The 16,117-nt window shown below is 39.5% G+C and overlaps 1 protein-coding gene across 1 annotated transcript; it reads right to left on the bottom strand.

Moving 5' to 3' along the window:
• Positions 1 to 1,358: 1,358 nt before the first annotated feature.
• LOC129353473 (kinesin heavy chain-like) lies at positions 1,359 to 14,387 on the bottom strand. Its single transcript, XM_055022820.1, is given in 30 exon segments — positions 1,359 to 2,366; positions 2,600 to 2,707; positions 2,963 to 3,120; positions 3,122 to 3,177; positions 3,303 to 3,407; positions 3,479 to 3,550; positions 4,202 to 4,262; positions 4,350 to 4,451; positions 4,780 to 4,895; positions 4,977 to 5,038; positions 5,657 to 5,774; positions 5,856 to 6,050; positions 6,282 to 6,434; positions 6,506 to 6,712; positions 7,021 to 7,089; positions 7,156 to 7,331; positions 7,989 to 8,137; positions 9,328 to 9,381; positions 9,383 to 9,474; positions 9,545 to 9,649; positions 9,722 to 9,768; positions 9,771 to 9,845; positions 10,607 to 10,694; positions 10,817 to 10,872; positions 10,985 to 11,033; positions 11,209 to 11,313; positions 12,069 to 12,142; positions 12,755 to 12,842; positions 13,979 to 14,082; positions 14,085 to 14,387. Coding segments are annotated over 29 exon segments (2,841 nt in total). The 5' UTR covers positions 14,104 to 14,387; the 3' UTR covers positions 1,359 to 2,366; positions 2,600 to 2,621.
• Between the last annotated feature and the right edge of the window lie 1,730 nt (positions 14,388 to 16,117).

Consider the following 16,117-nt stretch of genomic DNA (forward strand, 5'->3'; position numbering starts at 1 on the left):
GTCACGAGCTTTGGGTAATGACCGAAAGAACAAGATCTCGGATACAAGCGGCCGAAATGGGTTCCCTCCATAGGGTGGCTGGGCTCTGCCTTAGAGATAGGGCGAGAAGCTCGGTCACCCGGGAGGGACCCAGACTAGAGCTGCTGCTCCTTCACTTCGAGAGGAGCCAGTTGAGGGGCACCTGGCCAGGATGCCCCCTGGATGCCTCCCTGGACATCCTCCCAGGACATGCTGGAGGGACTATGTCTCCAGGCTGGCCTCGGAACGCCTTGGGAATCCCCCGGAAGAGCTGGAAGAAGTGGTTGGGGAGAGAGAAGTCTGGGCCTCCCTTCTGAAGCTGCTACGCCCGACACGAAGAAAATGGATGGATGGATGGATGGATGGATGGATGGATGGATGGATGGATAGATGGATGGATGGACAGACGGATGGACAGAAACACAGACTCAAATATAAGACATTTCAAAATAGTTGGCCTATAGATGCAAACTTTGCAACTTTTCTTTGATACATCGAGTACAGAAACAAATCTGTGTTGGGCTTATTTTCATTTGTTCAGGTTTTTAAATTATTTTTGGCTTAACTGAACAAATGTATTCAGTTAAAAGCTGATTTAGGCTCAGCAAAGTTTGTTTTCCAGGAAAAGTCTCTACTTACTACAAAAGATTGGTTATAAAAAGACAAATATTTAGCATCTTTTGTAAATTTCTACTGGGCTGCACAATGGTTGCAGTTGGTAGTATTGTTGCCTTGCAACAAGAAGGTCCTGGGTTTGATTCCCGGGGTCTTTCTGCACAGTTTGCATGTTTTCCTGTGCATGCGTGGGTTCTCTCCGGGTACTCCGGCTTCCTCCCACAGTCCAAATACAAGACTGTCAGGTAAATTGGTCTCTCCAAATTCTCCCTAGGTGTGAGTGTGTGTGTCTGCATGGTTGTTTGTCTCTGTGTTGCGACCTGTCCAGGTGACCCCGCCTCTCACCCGGAACGTTAGCTGGAGATAGGCACCAGCACCTCCTGACCCCACTAGGGAGGTCAGCAGGGTGTAAGAAATTGGATGGATGTAAATTTCTAAAAATAAAAAATTTGCATCTGCACTTGTGATGGACAGGCCATACATTATTATTATGAGACCCCTGAGTCTTTCCCATTTGGCCCATCAATTAATTTCTATAAAACAAAATGAAACATTTGGGTTTATTTGACTGCAGAACTTCAACCTCGAGGTTTTCCCATCGCTGATTGTTGCTGCAAACTTCAGCGGAGAATTGAACACAGCTGCTGCGTCCTCAAGCCCCGCCCACAATGAGAAACATGATAAAGTCAGAAAATGGAAATAGCTCTGATTTTGACAAAAATAAATGACGTTAAATATGTTTATTTGCAGGTTTATTCAGACAAATTATACATCTGTCAGGAAAATAAAGGAGTCAGTTAATTAAACCAATAACATCCATTAGAACAATGAGGCAAATCTTTTGTTTTGTGACTTTGTTACAAGCTCTCATCCATGCTATTACATTTGTTATTTGGTTGTTGTTTTTGTACATTCATGGACAGAAATATGTTGTTTTTCTGATCAAAGTGCCATTGATCATGTTTTCAGAAACTTGGAGATAAAATATTCTAAAGTAGATTTGATTCATTTGTTTAATCAGGATATTTTAAGAGGTTAAGAAGAGCTTTAAAAACCCAACCTACCGCAGAGAAGAGATATTATCCCACTTTCAGTCAGGAGAACATCTGATTGGATGGTCAGTGTCCTGCTGGTTCTCTCTTTTCTCTACCTGCTGTAGAAATGAACTGATTCATCTAATTCATCTAGGAGGGGTGGAAGTGTGTCATTAAAGAAAGAAATAGGAAAAAACTGCATCATATATGCTATATGTATGATGTACTAATTAACAATACAGGGTTTATAATTACCTGACTGACATGAAAATGCATATTTCACAAAATGGTAAATAATAAATAATAGCACTTCAAATTGGACCCCTATGGTCAGGATAACAATCAGGTCCCAGATGGTATTTGCCACAGATTAAGAAACTGACTGTGGGTTTAATGTAGAACAACTCAAATTACATTTATTTGGCCTGAAATATCAGTTCTGCATTCTGGTTTAAACAGCAAAATATTCTTAGAAAAACATGGAGCAGGTTTATTTTGACTTTAAAAATAACTTTGTTGCATAATTTCAAATATGTCTTCCTACACTAATCACTGCGTGTGAAGAATCTGGTGTTGGATCACGGAAAACGTCAGACATTCTTTGTGTCTTGAAAGCCTCCCATTGGTGCTCCAAGGAAAGGGGCGTGGCTTGTGAATCCAGGTGAGATTGGTTGTCAACATGCGGCAAAGTGATACAATCTGAAACACAGGGTGATTTCATAAATAAAACACAAGATTTTGTTATTTCTGCAAAAGATTTTTGATTACATATCATAACATGTCTGCCACCAACTTTGAGCTGGAGACTTTGTTGTTGTGTCTTTAATTTTAATGATCAAAAATTCACTATCATGAGCAAAAGTGGTAAAAAAGACAATAAAAGGCCCTTCAGAATTTCTCTGCAGCATGAACATAATGTGCTGATCCCTCACAGGTTTACTTGCTGTTAATGTTTCAGTTGTGAGTGTAGATTCCTCCAGTTCTGGTGGTGCTGATGATGGGAGATGATACTGGATGGTGGCCCGGCCTGATGGGCTTCGCTGAAACCCAGAAGAAATTAACCTTGTTCAGTGACTGGGGTTGCATTTTTTTCCAAAGCAAAGTAAAAAACAAAGACGCATTCTGGTTTATTTATTCATAATTCTGCAGAAGAAGCCTTTAAATGAGAAATGTCCTGTAAACTAACTTCTCAGCTCTGATTCAGAGCTGAGAAGACTACCCACAAGTTAACTTGTGCTTGCAGAAATTCATAAGTTACATAAAATTCAGTATCAGTTCATCTGTAAATAAATCACCGATCTGAGCAGAATAGCCCCTCCTGGCCATGTTCTTGGCTCGGACAGCCTCTTTGATGCGGTCCACCTCTTTCTGGTAGCGCTTGCGGTCCCTCATGGCGTTCTCCTTAGCCTCCTTCAGGGCGTTCTCCAGAGCTTTGACTCGCTCTGCTGTGGCCCAGACGCTTCTCCAACTTGGGCAGCTCACAGCGAAGGTCTGCGTTGTCTCGCACCAGCTGAAGAGAAAACCAGAAACCACTAAATCAATCTCGGAGCCCCAAAAACCACTGGAGGCTCAAACAGGACGCCCAGACCGCTCAATTCAACCATTAGCATGAATTATGAACGTGTTCCAATTTACCTGCTTGTGGACCTTGGTGAGTTGGTCCAAATTGTTTTCCAAGAAAGAGATTTTTTGTTTCTGAGCGACGTTCCCAAGACCCTCCTCACAGTCCAGTTCTGCACTCTGGAAACCAAAGCAGCAGGTCAGAGAATCAGAGCAACGCATCGCAGTGAAGCAGCGATTTTAAGATTTACCTTCTTAACTCGAGCTGTGAGATCCTGAACAAACAGTTTGCGTAGGTTGTGCAAAGTCTGCAGTTCTTTGGCCTGAAAATGGAGAAAATATCAATTTTCTGACTCAATTAATAATCCAAAGTGTGTAACAAAAAAATAAATAAACAAGACAATCAAAAATGCAATAAAATCACAACTTTTGTGTAGTTAATGTAGAAATATTACAAAGAAATCTAGCAAAATTACCACTTATGAATAATAAATTTATTTAACTTTTGTTACTCTCCATATTGATCACATAAGGTTGAGGCATCAGTGTTGCAGACGTAAGAAACATTCCCACCTGCAGGTGGGAGTCAGCGTCACTTTAACTCAAAGTTTTTGTGGAACATTTGCAATAAACTCAGAATTCTCTATTAGTGCAAAACACTACTGATCAAGCGTGAATTTCTGAAGGAAAATTTGATCGGTATGTAGCAAATTTGGCAGGAAACAAATAAAGCAGCTCTGATTTGATTGATAAAATATCATTTAAGGGTAAAACTGTCCTATTTATCTGTCTGGAGTCTAAAATAACATTGAGTTTGATATATGTGGTTTAGAGGATTTACCAGAGACATAAACAAAGTAAAATAGTCAAAAACTTTGTTTCACATTGTCATAATTATGTATTTCTGAGGAATTAAATTAACTTAAAACAATTTTGATTAAGTCTGTAGAGCTTCATTAGAACCATTCACCCACCACCGTCTCCTCCAGCCCCTTCAGGTCGTCTCTGGCCTGCTCTCTGTGTTCATTCAACAGACTAGGCGAAGAAAAACAGGACAAACCTTAAAGAATGAATCTTTATGTTGCTAAATATTCACACAGGGTGATATAAAATGGTTCCTACATGAGGTTCTGCAGCTTTGACTCCTTCTCCTGGTCCTCAGCCTTCAGTTTCTCATAGTCAGACGCGAGTCTCTCCTGCTCCAGTAACAAACCCTGGTTTAGACTGGAAGAAAAACATGGCATAATTTTAATCAGTCAATAAAAACAGTAAATAAGGGAGTTTGGACTAATTAGTGCAGCTGAACGGCCCAAATCATGAGGGAATGCTTGTATCTGTTGAATCATGCTGTGGTTCAGGTATTAATAATAGATGCGTCTCATTAAATGTTCAGACTTTAAAAAGTCTTAAAAGTGTGTTTTGATGCTGTTAAATCTTTTTCCTTTTCTGCATTGGGCTTGAAAAGCTTAAACATTTCCTGCTGTGTCTCCTCATCAATCCGTCTTTGAAGGCAGTTTGAAGCGTAGAAATAAATGTTTTGGTTTTTCCTCACTCTGTCAGCTCGTCCAGCATCCTCTGCTTGTCTTCGATCTCGTCCCGCAGGCGGCTGAGCTGCTTCTGATGAGCCTCCCTGTGGCTCTCCAGATGCTCCTCCACGCTTTTCTGGAGCTGGACGCAAAAATACACATCAAAATATAGACACCAATAAAAATAAAACATGTAAACATCTGGCGGTGACTCTGTCATCACCTTCACGTCCTCGTCTCCATCCAACCCGTTGAGGTCCTCCTTTGACACATCATGTCGTTTCTCTAATGAGAAGTAATCTTTAGATTTAGTCAACCAATCATAAGTCTAAGACAATGCCAAAAATACATAAACGTGCACAAAAGTAGACAAGATCCACTATCATGGATAAACAATCGCCGCCTGGTCTGGAGGAAACAAGAATCAATAAAATACTTTTAATTTTTAAGAATTTCTCTCTTAAAAATTAAACCAAATATGACATTTAAGAGAACAAAATGTAAGAAAAAAATCAATGCATTTTAGTTGTAACCTGCAGAAAATTAACATATTAACATAGAGACTTGTTTTAAGTCACTAATTCTTGAAGATAGATTAAAAAGTAATAACTGGTAGATTTTATTAATTTAAAACAGAAAAAATGTCTTGTACTTTTGAAATGTATATCGACTCAAAAAAAGCTCCTATAATTTGCTGAAAATATACCTGTAAGTTAGTTTTTTGTGTTTTTGCAGTAAAGCAATGTGATTACTTTGCAAAGAAAAATGCACAAAAATATCAGTTTGTAGACTTCTGGTGTATTAAACCCAAAAGATAAATAGTAAAGACTATGGATATGATGTGATGTAAAAGTTAGAGAGATATGTTCTTCTTGCTCTGCAGAGGAAGTGTTGGGTGCTGACCGTGCGCCTGCAGCTTGGCGATCTCCTCGGTCAGCGCGTCCTGACTCTCCTCCAGCTGCCTCTTCTTCTGCTCCATGTTCTGCATGTAGTCGGTCAGAGACTTGATCTTGGCCTGGTGCTGGACGAATGAAGGCAACAGGTAAAAAAACCCTCAAACTGTGAATGAAGAAAGGTGGCTGAAGACTTTTGCACAGTTCACCTGTGAGATGAGCAGCTGACAGGACGCCAGCTCCTTCTCGTTGGCCTGGATCTTGCAGTGGGCGTCGGCCTGCGCGCTCTCCAGCTGCTTGCTGCGGTTCACCAGAGACTTGACCTCCTTCATCTTGCTGATGTAGAGGCGAGCGACGGTGAACTCCTCCTCCACCGCCGAGCCGTTCCCCTTCGCGTCCGCATTCTGAGCCAATAGGTCAGATCGTTACCATTTGCTACACAGATCTACGTAGAAGCTTAGAACAAATCAACTTTCTCCAGCTGAACAGAAACAAAACTGGCAACAAAGAAATTAAAAATCAGGCCTGAAATCTGGGTGGACCTTCAGAGTCACATACAGACGGTTACAAAGTCGGTCTTAAATGCAGAATCACAAAATTTTACCAAGCATTTCTATCTAGTTTTAAGTGCTCACCGAGGCGGCCTTGGCGTCGCCAGTGCCAATGATGGCGCCGATGTCGCTCAGGTCTCGCAGCAGCAGGTTGAGCACCTCGGCGGCTCTCTTCCTCTGCAGGCCATTCAGCTCCTCCAGCTGACTCAGCTCCCGCTGCACCATCGACAGCAGAGCCTGCCGACACCAACAGCGTCTTTTCCTCTGATCCGACAAACTGGACGCTGGATTTGGGAAGGTGAACTCACGGTTTTCTGCTGCAGCTCCTCCATCAGCTGCTGGTTGGCCGCCTCGCGCTCCTCCACCTCCTGGCTCTTCTGGTCGTAGTTGACGGCCAGCTCCTCCAGTGCCTGCAGCACCTCCTTCACCTCCTCCTTGGCCAGATCGTTCTCCGTCTGGAGCCGGCACAGCTCCTCCTGGATCTTCTCATAATCCCGCCGTGTAGATGCCAGCAGCTGTCACGGAAAAACAGGAAAAGAAAAATAAGTATATATTAAGTTTTAACTCCTTCAGGACTTTATCAAATTTGGATTTACAAGATTTACAAGTTAAAGAACAAACCATGAGCAAAACAGAGAACTTTGTCTTATAGTTCAACTAAACACCAAAATATTTATCACATTAAAAAACTGCAAAAGTTTGTGCACACTTCCATAATGATATATTTTTTAGGGATGACAATGATGTTTCAGTGAGATTTTTTCATCATGGCTGACCAGTTTATTTTACTATTTATTATAAATGACAAGAAAGTGAAACCAACCTCTTCTTGGTCCAACATTTGCTCTTTAAGCTTCTCAGCCAGTTGGCTGTGTTGGTTGATCTCATCGTCCTGCAGAAAGGAAACAGTAAAATAATCTACATCTATGATAAATTTCTTCTTCTTTGTCAGCCTCACCTTGTCATCAAGCTGCTTGTACAGGTTCCTGATGTCCTCCTCAAACGTTTTCCTCTCTTCGTTGGAGACGTCGCCCCCTCCTGGTGGCAGATTGTCGATGATGGGAGTGTTGTCGTATTGCTCGATGCTCCTCTGGTCTTTGGAGCTCAGACGCTCCTCCTCAGGAACGTTCTCCCCTGTAAATATAATAATATTCTGTTAAATAAGCATCTTTTAAGTGCAGATCTTCATGCTTTCTCAACATTTTTCTTTTATTTTCTGTTTTATAAGCAGAAAACTTTCCACTAAGAGAAATTTGAGACAAACAATAAGATTGTTGTTAAAAAGCAGGAATTAAAAACACTTAAAACCAGATTGAAATACAAAATTTACTGAAAATGAGGAAACACTTGGAATCGATTTTGCTGTCGAGATCTTAAAATTAAACAAGAAGTAAAACTTTCTGTTTTATTTTAAGCAGAACTAGCAGATTTAACAGAACTGAATGTCGACCATTGCTTCACATCAGCAGTGATGGTAGACAGGAGGTGATGAAGAGCAAAGACCCTCACTGCAGAAACACTGCATCAGCATAATGAATGTGTGTGCGTGTGTGTGTGCGTGCGTGCGTGCGTGTGTGTGTGTGTGTTGCTTTGCATATCTGAAAGCTTTAGAGGGCGGGTTGATTTAATGCTTAGGAACATTTTCCATCATCAACAAGGAAACTCAGCAAGATTTAAAGAACAATGGCTACAGAGGAGGAGTCTCTGTGGTTACTAACCAACAGCGGATGAGGAAGAGTGAGGATGGGGACACAATGCAGACTCAGCAGATTGCAACGTTTTCCAGCTTACCGTTCCTCCAGCGGTTCAGTTCAGCCTCCAGCCTCTGGATGGCGCTCTTCAGGCTCTTGTTCTTCTCTTTCTCCTTCTCATATTTCTTCTTCCACTCCTCTGCGGTCAGCTCCAGGTTCACACACACCGTGTTCTTGATGGTCTTCGCCCTGAACCAGACAAGATGGCCACCATCAGTCCATCACAACATCTGCACATCAGGAGGGTTCAAATGTATTTGGGACAAAATCATCAGCTCAAAAATAACTGCAAGCAAAAAAAAAAGAGGCATTTTTAACAAATAAAATCACAAAATTTGTTGTGATTTTTATATACTCAACAATAAACAAAGCATAAATATTTTAATTTAAAAAGTAAAATTACCCAGAGGTTTTTTTGTAGGATTTTTTGTCAATTGAAAAAAACTGAAAAAGTATTTATCTGCTCTTGATAATAAAAATAAAATGTCCTGGAAGCTTGAATCCAGCAACTAAAAGCAGAGTTTAGTTCACAAATGTGAACTTTTGAGTAAAAGACAATGAGTGCATGTTTGAAACAGATGATCACTGTGTGTTTCATCTAACATTTTTGAAGTTGATTTTCATTTAAAAGTTGTAGTTTTGTCCTGATTTATTTTCTTTTAGTGTTTTGAGTCCTGCACTAAATCAGTCCTCGGGCCGTAAATGGCCGCGTCCCTCACTTTGAACACCTTAGTTTGCAGAACTGACATCAACTTTCACCTGCACACGACCCAAAGATCTGAAACACTGCAGGCGAACATACATGACATCTGACACGCATGGTGGTGGCAGTATCATGATGTGGAGCTGATTACACTCTCAATTCATTGCAGAGAGAGGACACAATAAAAAAAGGGAGCATCACTTTTAAATTCCCCAACTTTACTTCAAATCAACATCTACAGATGGGGTGTCCAAACTGCGGCCTGAGGGCCATTTGAGGCCCCTGAAATGATATTTGTCGGCCTCCAGACAACAAGTCAAGAAGAGCCTCCAGCACAAGCAACAAGAATGCAGCGAATGGTTTCTGGATGGTAAGACAACCACAAAACACTTGTCTTTTCCAGCAGCCATTGTATCAAACATACTGAAGCTCAGCTTGGGTTGCTAGGTAACAGGCGAAGTTCCACTGGGGTTGCTAGGTAACTGTTTGCTAATTTGTGACGTTACATTCTGGAGGTTTTTAGCATGACTCGTTTTCGTAACCCAAAGAAAACAACAACAAAATAACATTAACATTTAGTTTTTCGCAGCGTTTGGACTGTTCTTAGAAGCAGCCGAGATCCAAAACGTGAATGTGTTTCCTTTAGCTGTCGCTCCAGAGAAGAAGCCAGGAGTACCTCTGTCCAAACATGAGCGTGGACTTGGTCTCGGCCTCGTTGTAGACGGACGGCGCAGCAGATGATGATGGTGGTGCGGCAGTTTCCTCCCAGGGAGTCCTGCAGGATCCGGGTCATCTTGCTGTCTCTGTACGGCACGTGGGTTTTCTGGGGGAACCGGGATCAGATCAACCATCTCCAACTCGCTCCATCAGAACCTCAGGGAGAACCAACTCACCGTTCCCTCAGCCAGAGCCGAGATGACGTTCCCCAACGCCGACAGAGATTTGTTGATGTTTTTTGCCTCGTCCAGCACCGCCCCCTCTGCTCCGGTCTTGCTGACCTGTCAAACAATCGGACTTTATGAATCTCACAGCTCAGCAGAGGAATGCGACCTCATTAATCTCAGACTGACCTTCTCGCTGCCGGCCAGATCCACCAGGTAAAGCTTCCCTGACAGTTCTTCTCCGTTTCCACGTTTTCCTGCTTGATGTTGATCAGAAAGATGCTGTGGCTGCGAGAGCTGTGCTCATTCATGTCTGCAGCAGAAAACAGAAAAATCATTCATTAAAAAATATATATCAGTCATAAATCATCTTCTGCTCATTTTATGTAAAGGAAGTCCCTTTTAAATAAGCCAACGCCCATAGGCAATGATGACAGAAGATAAAAAAGTCAATCAAATGTTGTTTTAATCGATTTTCTGCAGCAGTTGCACATATAATCATTTTACCAGATTGTGTTTTTTGGTGAGAAAAACTCAATTTCCCAAGAAATCGTCTGATTTTAATCCATCCAACAACATAATAAAGATATTTAGTAGGAAAAATAAACCCTAACAGGAAATATTTTACCAGCAAAAATCTGTTTTTGAACAATACTTTTGATGTCTTTATGGAAATATAATTTTTAACCAAATATTTTTTTGCAAAAAAAAAATCTCTTTTTGCATTTTAAATGTTCTCAGGGTTACTGTCCCCTACTGGCCAAAAGTAGGTAGTTCAGGGTTATTTTTGTACTTTTTAATGTGAAATTTCAGTTTGCCACAGAATATCCACAGTATAGCAGCTCAAACTGAGAGAAAATGAGTTATTTGTCAAAATTATCAATAAAGGCATGCTCAAAAAACAGCTCAAAAAGTTAATGGTTGTGGTTGCAGAACAAGACTTCAGTATAAAACAAAAAATGGTAAATCTGCAGCAGGCACAAAACATGTCTTAGACTTGTTCTACATGTTTTTTGTTTTTGTAACAAGTTATAATTGAATAAATGTGATAAACAAATGAATATGTTTACGTACTTGTCACTGCCACGTGCCGATTGGCCTTTCCCTCGTCGATGACGTCCATCACTTCCTCAGGACTGGACACAAAGCGCTCAGTGCAGCCCTGAAACAGAGAGCAGGCCGTTACAGCTGGAACAACATCATTTACAAATAAAAACATCGAAAATATGTTGTGTCAAACCAGATCTAACCCTCATTGAAGAAGTTGAAACTCGTCTTACTGACCTTCACATAGGGCACCCTGTTCTTGTCTTCATGCACAGCGAGGTTCGTCTTCGACACTGAAAGCAAGACAAAGATCTCAAAACTCAGCTGGTGCTAGAATTAAGAAAGATCCTCAGCAAAATGTGGTTTCCTGAAGGTCAAAACGTGGAAGTGGGAGAACAGACTCACCGTCCAGCAGGTCTCTGATTTTATCCAGGTAGATTTCAAAATAAGAAACCTGCAAATAGACAAATTCAATAATCATTAAGATATATTGTAACTTTTTTTTTTTACATACATTTTGTCTCATGTATTATTTTTTAATAAACTTGCAGTAAATGTATTTTAAGTCTTTTGGCATAGTTTTTTTTACTTTATTTTGATTGTGCAGATGAACTTGCGGCTCTCTTTACCTTGATGTGAAACTCCAGGTTCTCGTCCATGGAGTAGATGTGGTCGAAGATGTCCTGCGCGATGCGAGGGATGATTCCCATCAGCTGCGGGTCGTGCAGTTTGCCCTGAAAGAAACAAACGTTGAGTTATATAAGTAAGAATTCACAGACAAACCTCTGGTCAAAAGAGTTAATAAAGACAAAAGGCCACAGATCTACCATGTTGTAATAGAGATAGAAATTAAAAGGAAGATTAAATTTAAGACAAAACTTTTGGATTAAAGTTCAAAATTTGCTAGAAAATACTAACATTTTGAGACTTTTGGAACTATTAAAAATGTCTTTATTTTCTAACAAATTTTCAACTTCTCACACTCAGACATGTCCAAATGTTTTAAAGTAAATTTCTGAGACTAATATCAAAATTTCATTGTTTCTTTGTGGCAAATGTTTGACCTTTCAAACTCAGACATTTCTGTTTTTTTCTGGAAAATGTCTGAGCTTTTTCTAGGAAATGTTCTACTTTTCACAGTTTTTTTTAGGTTTTTGTAAATGTACTATTTTTTAATCTACGATGGCCCTAGAATCCCATCATATGCATCAGATCAGAGAATTAAAATGAGGCCTCAGGCTTCTTTTTCTGGGGATTAAATAACTCCATTTGGAATAATTTATACTCATAAAATCATTTTCTGTAGAACGAAAATATTTGACCATGAAGGTCAAATATTTTATCCAGAGGCTTGGCTGTCTTTAGATTGCTTTTGCTTTAACTCTAACCAATTCTGTTACACAATCCTCTAATCCTCACTCTGTGAATTACAGTTCAAACAAAACTCTCGATTCATTGCTTGAGCCACTAGCTGAGCGTGACCTCTGACCTCCATGGTGTGGGTCTTTCCAGAAGATGTCTGTCCGTAAGCGAAGATCGTCCCGTTGTATCCACCCAGTACATCTAAAATAAAACAAAGATGTTGGAAACTTTATGATACAATCCAGAAATTAATTTCAAAATGATGTTTGGAGGAGGAATGGAATAAAACTAGAACATTTATTCTGAAATTTTGCATAATTCCTCAAAACTGAAATTTATTTACGGCAGACTGCAGTAAATAAATTTGTATACATTTGAATGTCTTATTTCAAATGTATATTAGTACACCTGAAATAAGACAAACTAACTTACAAGTAACAAAATATATATGAGCTTGTTTTAAGTCAGTAATTCCCTGATATTAATAAAAAGTAATAGTTCCACTGACAGGACATCGGAAAAATATTGGTTTATGAATGAAATAACTCTTGTGAGTAAGTTTTGTGTCATTTCAAGTGAACTGACATGTTTCCCCAAGAGAGTAAACAAAAATACTTGGTAAAACTTTGTGTTTTTACAGTGTGTTCTTGTAATGTTATTTTTTTTATTTTCTGATTGTGGTCCTATTATTCTGCTGTACCTTTTCGTTTTTTTGGGAAAGAATTAAAACATTACCATTAGAGTGGTAAGATAATAGAATTTTAAATGAAACTGACAATAAAACACAAATATTCATATTTCCAGCCATGTTACCTTTGACGATCTGTTTGGCACACTGCTCATAAACTTGCTCCTGTGTTGTGTTTGGCGGCAGAACGCGGTCGAACACGTACGGCTTGCCCTGTTTCAAAATAAAACGGATCAAAAACAACAAGTCAGGATCTGTTTCTTATCTGTGTGTGAGTTAATAACACTAACTTTTATGTATTCAATGGTTTTCTGGGATGAGTTCAGTCATCTTAGACATAAAAAGCTAAAAAAAAAAAGCTAATATACTGCCTGATTGTTGAAAAAAACATGGATTTTTAATTGCAACAGTCCCCAAAAATTGATTTCAAATGAACTTTTAGGGAACATCCATTATTCCTCCAGTTTTATCTCAGGGGAAACGTTTCATTGGTGCATAAAGCTCCTCTCAGCATTTAAAGGCAACTGCAGCAGCACTCAGTCTTAAAATACAGCAGAGAAACTCCTGACACAAACTGGATCTGCATGCTGCTGCTCGTCTGATTGATGGCAGGAAGCTGTTTGATCAAATATGCAACAGAGTTGGTCCAGTTTCTGTGGCCTTTTGTTTGACTGCAAAAAAATCAAATTTAAAATTAAGGCCCAGAAATTATCACATTAGAGATTATGCTTTTGTTTGTAAACATATGGAGAGAAATGAGTTATAATTTTATTTCAACTTTAAATTTGAAAAGAACAAAAAAGAATTTCATTTCATTTCATTTAAAAATGAAACATTGAAAAACTGTGATTAAAAAATGTGAGAAATAAATAGATGTGTACAGTAGTGGAAGCTATATTTATGCAGTTTGCTATTTTTTCAGATTTTATTTTATCTAAATGATAATAATTGAATCTCTTATAAAAATAAATATAAATAAATCATTTTTGAAGAAAGAATTTGTCTAAATCCAATATTGATCAGGGCCCCTGATCATCTAGGACCGCCTCTGGAGACATTTCTTTTCATTTCTGTTTTGAAGTAAATTTAAATGAAAATATTTGCTCATAATTAGTCTCCTGAAATCATACATGAAATTTGAGGACCTCTGGTATAAAAGTGGACCTTTAACGCTATCCCCGGAAATCCAGTCTACCTTTGTATTCAATTAGATTTCTCTTCACATTTGCATGTTTACTATTCAATTATTTCTACATTTCTGCAAAAAACGCGCATTTCTCCCTTTTATGCATCATTCCTAACGCTATTGCGCACTTTCCTTCCTGCGTCAGCTCAGCAGTCAGACTCACGGTTATCACCACGGTGTCGTCCTCCTTAAACTTGGGGATGTATTTGTCTCCTCTTGTGATTTCGGCCTCGTTCAGGGGCCTGAAGCGGCACATCACCTTCACCCGCACTCTGCTGCATCCACCATGGCTGCTGCTGCAGCGGCCGTTCAAAACGAAAACAAAAGCCTGACAGGAGAGCAGTCTCAAATTATGAAAGGTTGGAGTCATTAGATGATTCCATGAAGTTTAGAGTTGAGCTCAGCAGCGCCGAGTTTCCTTATCTGCGCCATGTCCAGGCGGGACGAGCCGCAGCGCTGCGTCCCGATGCAGAGCTCGCAGCTCGGTGTGCGCGGCGCCTCCTGCTGCTCTGCAGCCGATCGGAGTCCCAACAGGAGGAGGAAGCGGCAGAGAGGAGGAGTAGGGAGGAAGAGCGGGGGGAGTCAGGGGAGCATCAGCCAGAAGAGCCGCATCGTCCTGGACCACTGAGGAGACCGGTGCGCCCGAACGGTGCCGCGGCGCGCATGTCTGACGGCGGAGACGCTCGAGCGCGCGTGCACGCACACACACACACACACACACACACACACACACACACCACACACACACACACACACACACACACAAACACACACACACACAGCATTATTTTTAACACTGAAGTTACACATTTTTACAGCAACAAATTTTCTGCAGCATTAATTTAAATTGATCAAACCTGCTTTATTCTATATTTAGTATAAAAAAGCAGATTTTAATAAGCGAACTGTATTAAATGGACTGGTAATACTGTCTAGATACTGTAAAATGTTCATAAACAAACCGAGATCCTTTAAACTGACAGGCTTTGTTTTCTTAAACTAACAGTGAGGCATTGCTGCAGACAATCAGGTTTAAACTCCAAAGCATCACAAAAAGCTTTTAAAACGAACATACACATCTTGATGCTGCCGCAAACTGTTGCTATTAGGTTTAAAAAGCTTACCTTTACTTGAAAACTTTAAAGTTTAAATCCATCCAACTCGTTTTGCTGAGGTAAATATCTGCCGCTCAGTTGGACGTGCTTTCTTTTTTACCCACTAGAGGGCAGTGTAAAACAAAAAAACGCGTTTTATTCGGCTGCAAAAGAATCCAATAAAAACCACAACATTCAAGTAAGAGTGAACATGTTTTTAATATCTTAAACATCTGTGCAACATTATTCAAAATGTTACATCACTGCATGACCTGTAATGTTTCACATATTTACAAAAAATGCTGCTTACATCAAACCATTAAAAAAAAGTCCAAACAATTTGAAAATAATGGACTCTGACACACTATTCCTAACCCACATTAATGCAGAAAGGAAAGAAATAAACAAGAGCAACCAAGTGCACACGGTACTTCACGCAGGTCTATTCTTTTTGTAAAGTATATATTAGTGAGAAAAATATACTTAATTACAAGCCGAAGAGAAAGAAAAATACTGACAGAAGAGGAAAAAAAACACTGGGAAAATAAAAGATGACACTCACACCTCAACACAGAATCACAGGCGAAAAATGTGTCCTATGTTTGACCACGGAGAATGTGGACGTGGCAGAACATGGGTTCCTGACATTGCACACGGAAATAAAATATAAAATCAGGGCAGAAGAGCAGAATGAACTTTACCGAAAGAGTTCATGTGTTCAGAAGTGGACAGGGAGAAGATTTGAATCGGGCAGTAGTGAGTGACCACACGCAGAATAAAATAAAAATACAAACTAATTTCTTCAGGCGAAGAAAAAATAAAATGACTGGAAAAATTAGTGGAATTTGCTTTTATTGTAGTGCTTAATATTTTATTATCTATATTCAGATATGGTATTTTGAAGTGTATCAATAAACAGGTTCTTTAAAAAAAAAAAAAAACTCAAAACGATAAGCATTTTTTAAAATGGGGATTATTTCAGTACTAAAAAATATGTTGTGTTTCCACTGATGAAAACAAAGAAAAAAAAACAACTTTTGGGTTAAATGAAAAAAAAATTATCAAAGAGCAAAACTTAAAACTCACAATTTAGTTCATATTTTAATCATCTTAATAAGAGTCATGATCACTACTTTAAGCCAAATTTCTAAGTTTATAAACATGTAACTCCATTTCTAAACTCTTCATATCCCAGCGAGTGAGTTCAA

This window comes from Poeciliopsis prolifica, unplaced genomic scaffold (assembly GCF_027474105.1).
Source record: "Poeciliopsis prolifica strain line A6 unplaced genomic scaffold, Auburn_PproV2 SCAFFOLD091, whole genome shotgun sequence".
NCBI classification, from domain to species: domain Eukaryota; kingdom Metazoa; phylum Chordata; class Actinopteri; order Cyprinodontiformes; family Poeciliidae; genus Poeciliopsis; species Poeciliopsis prolifica.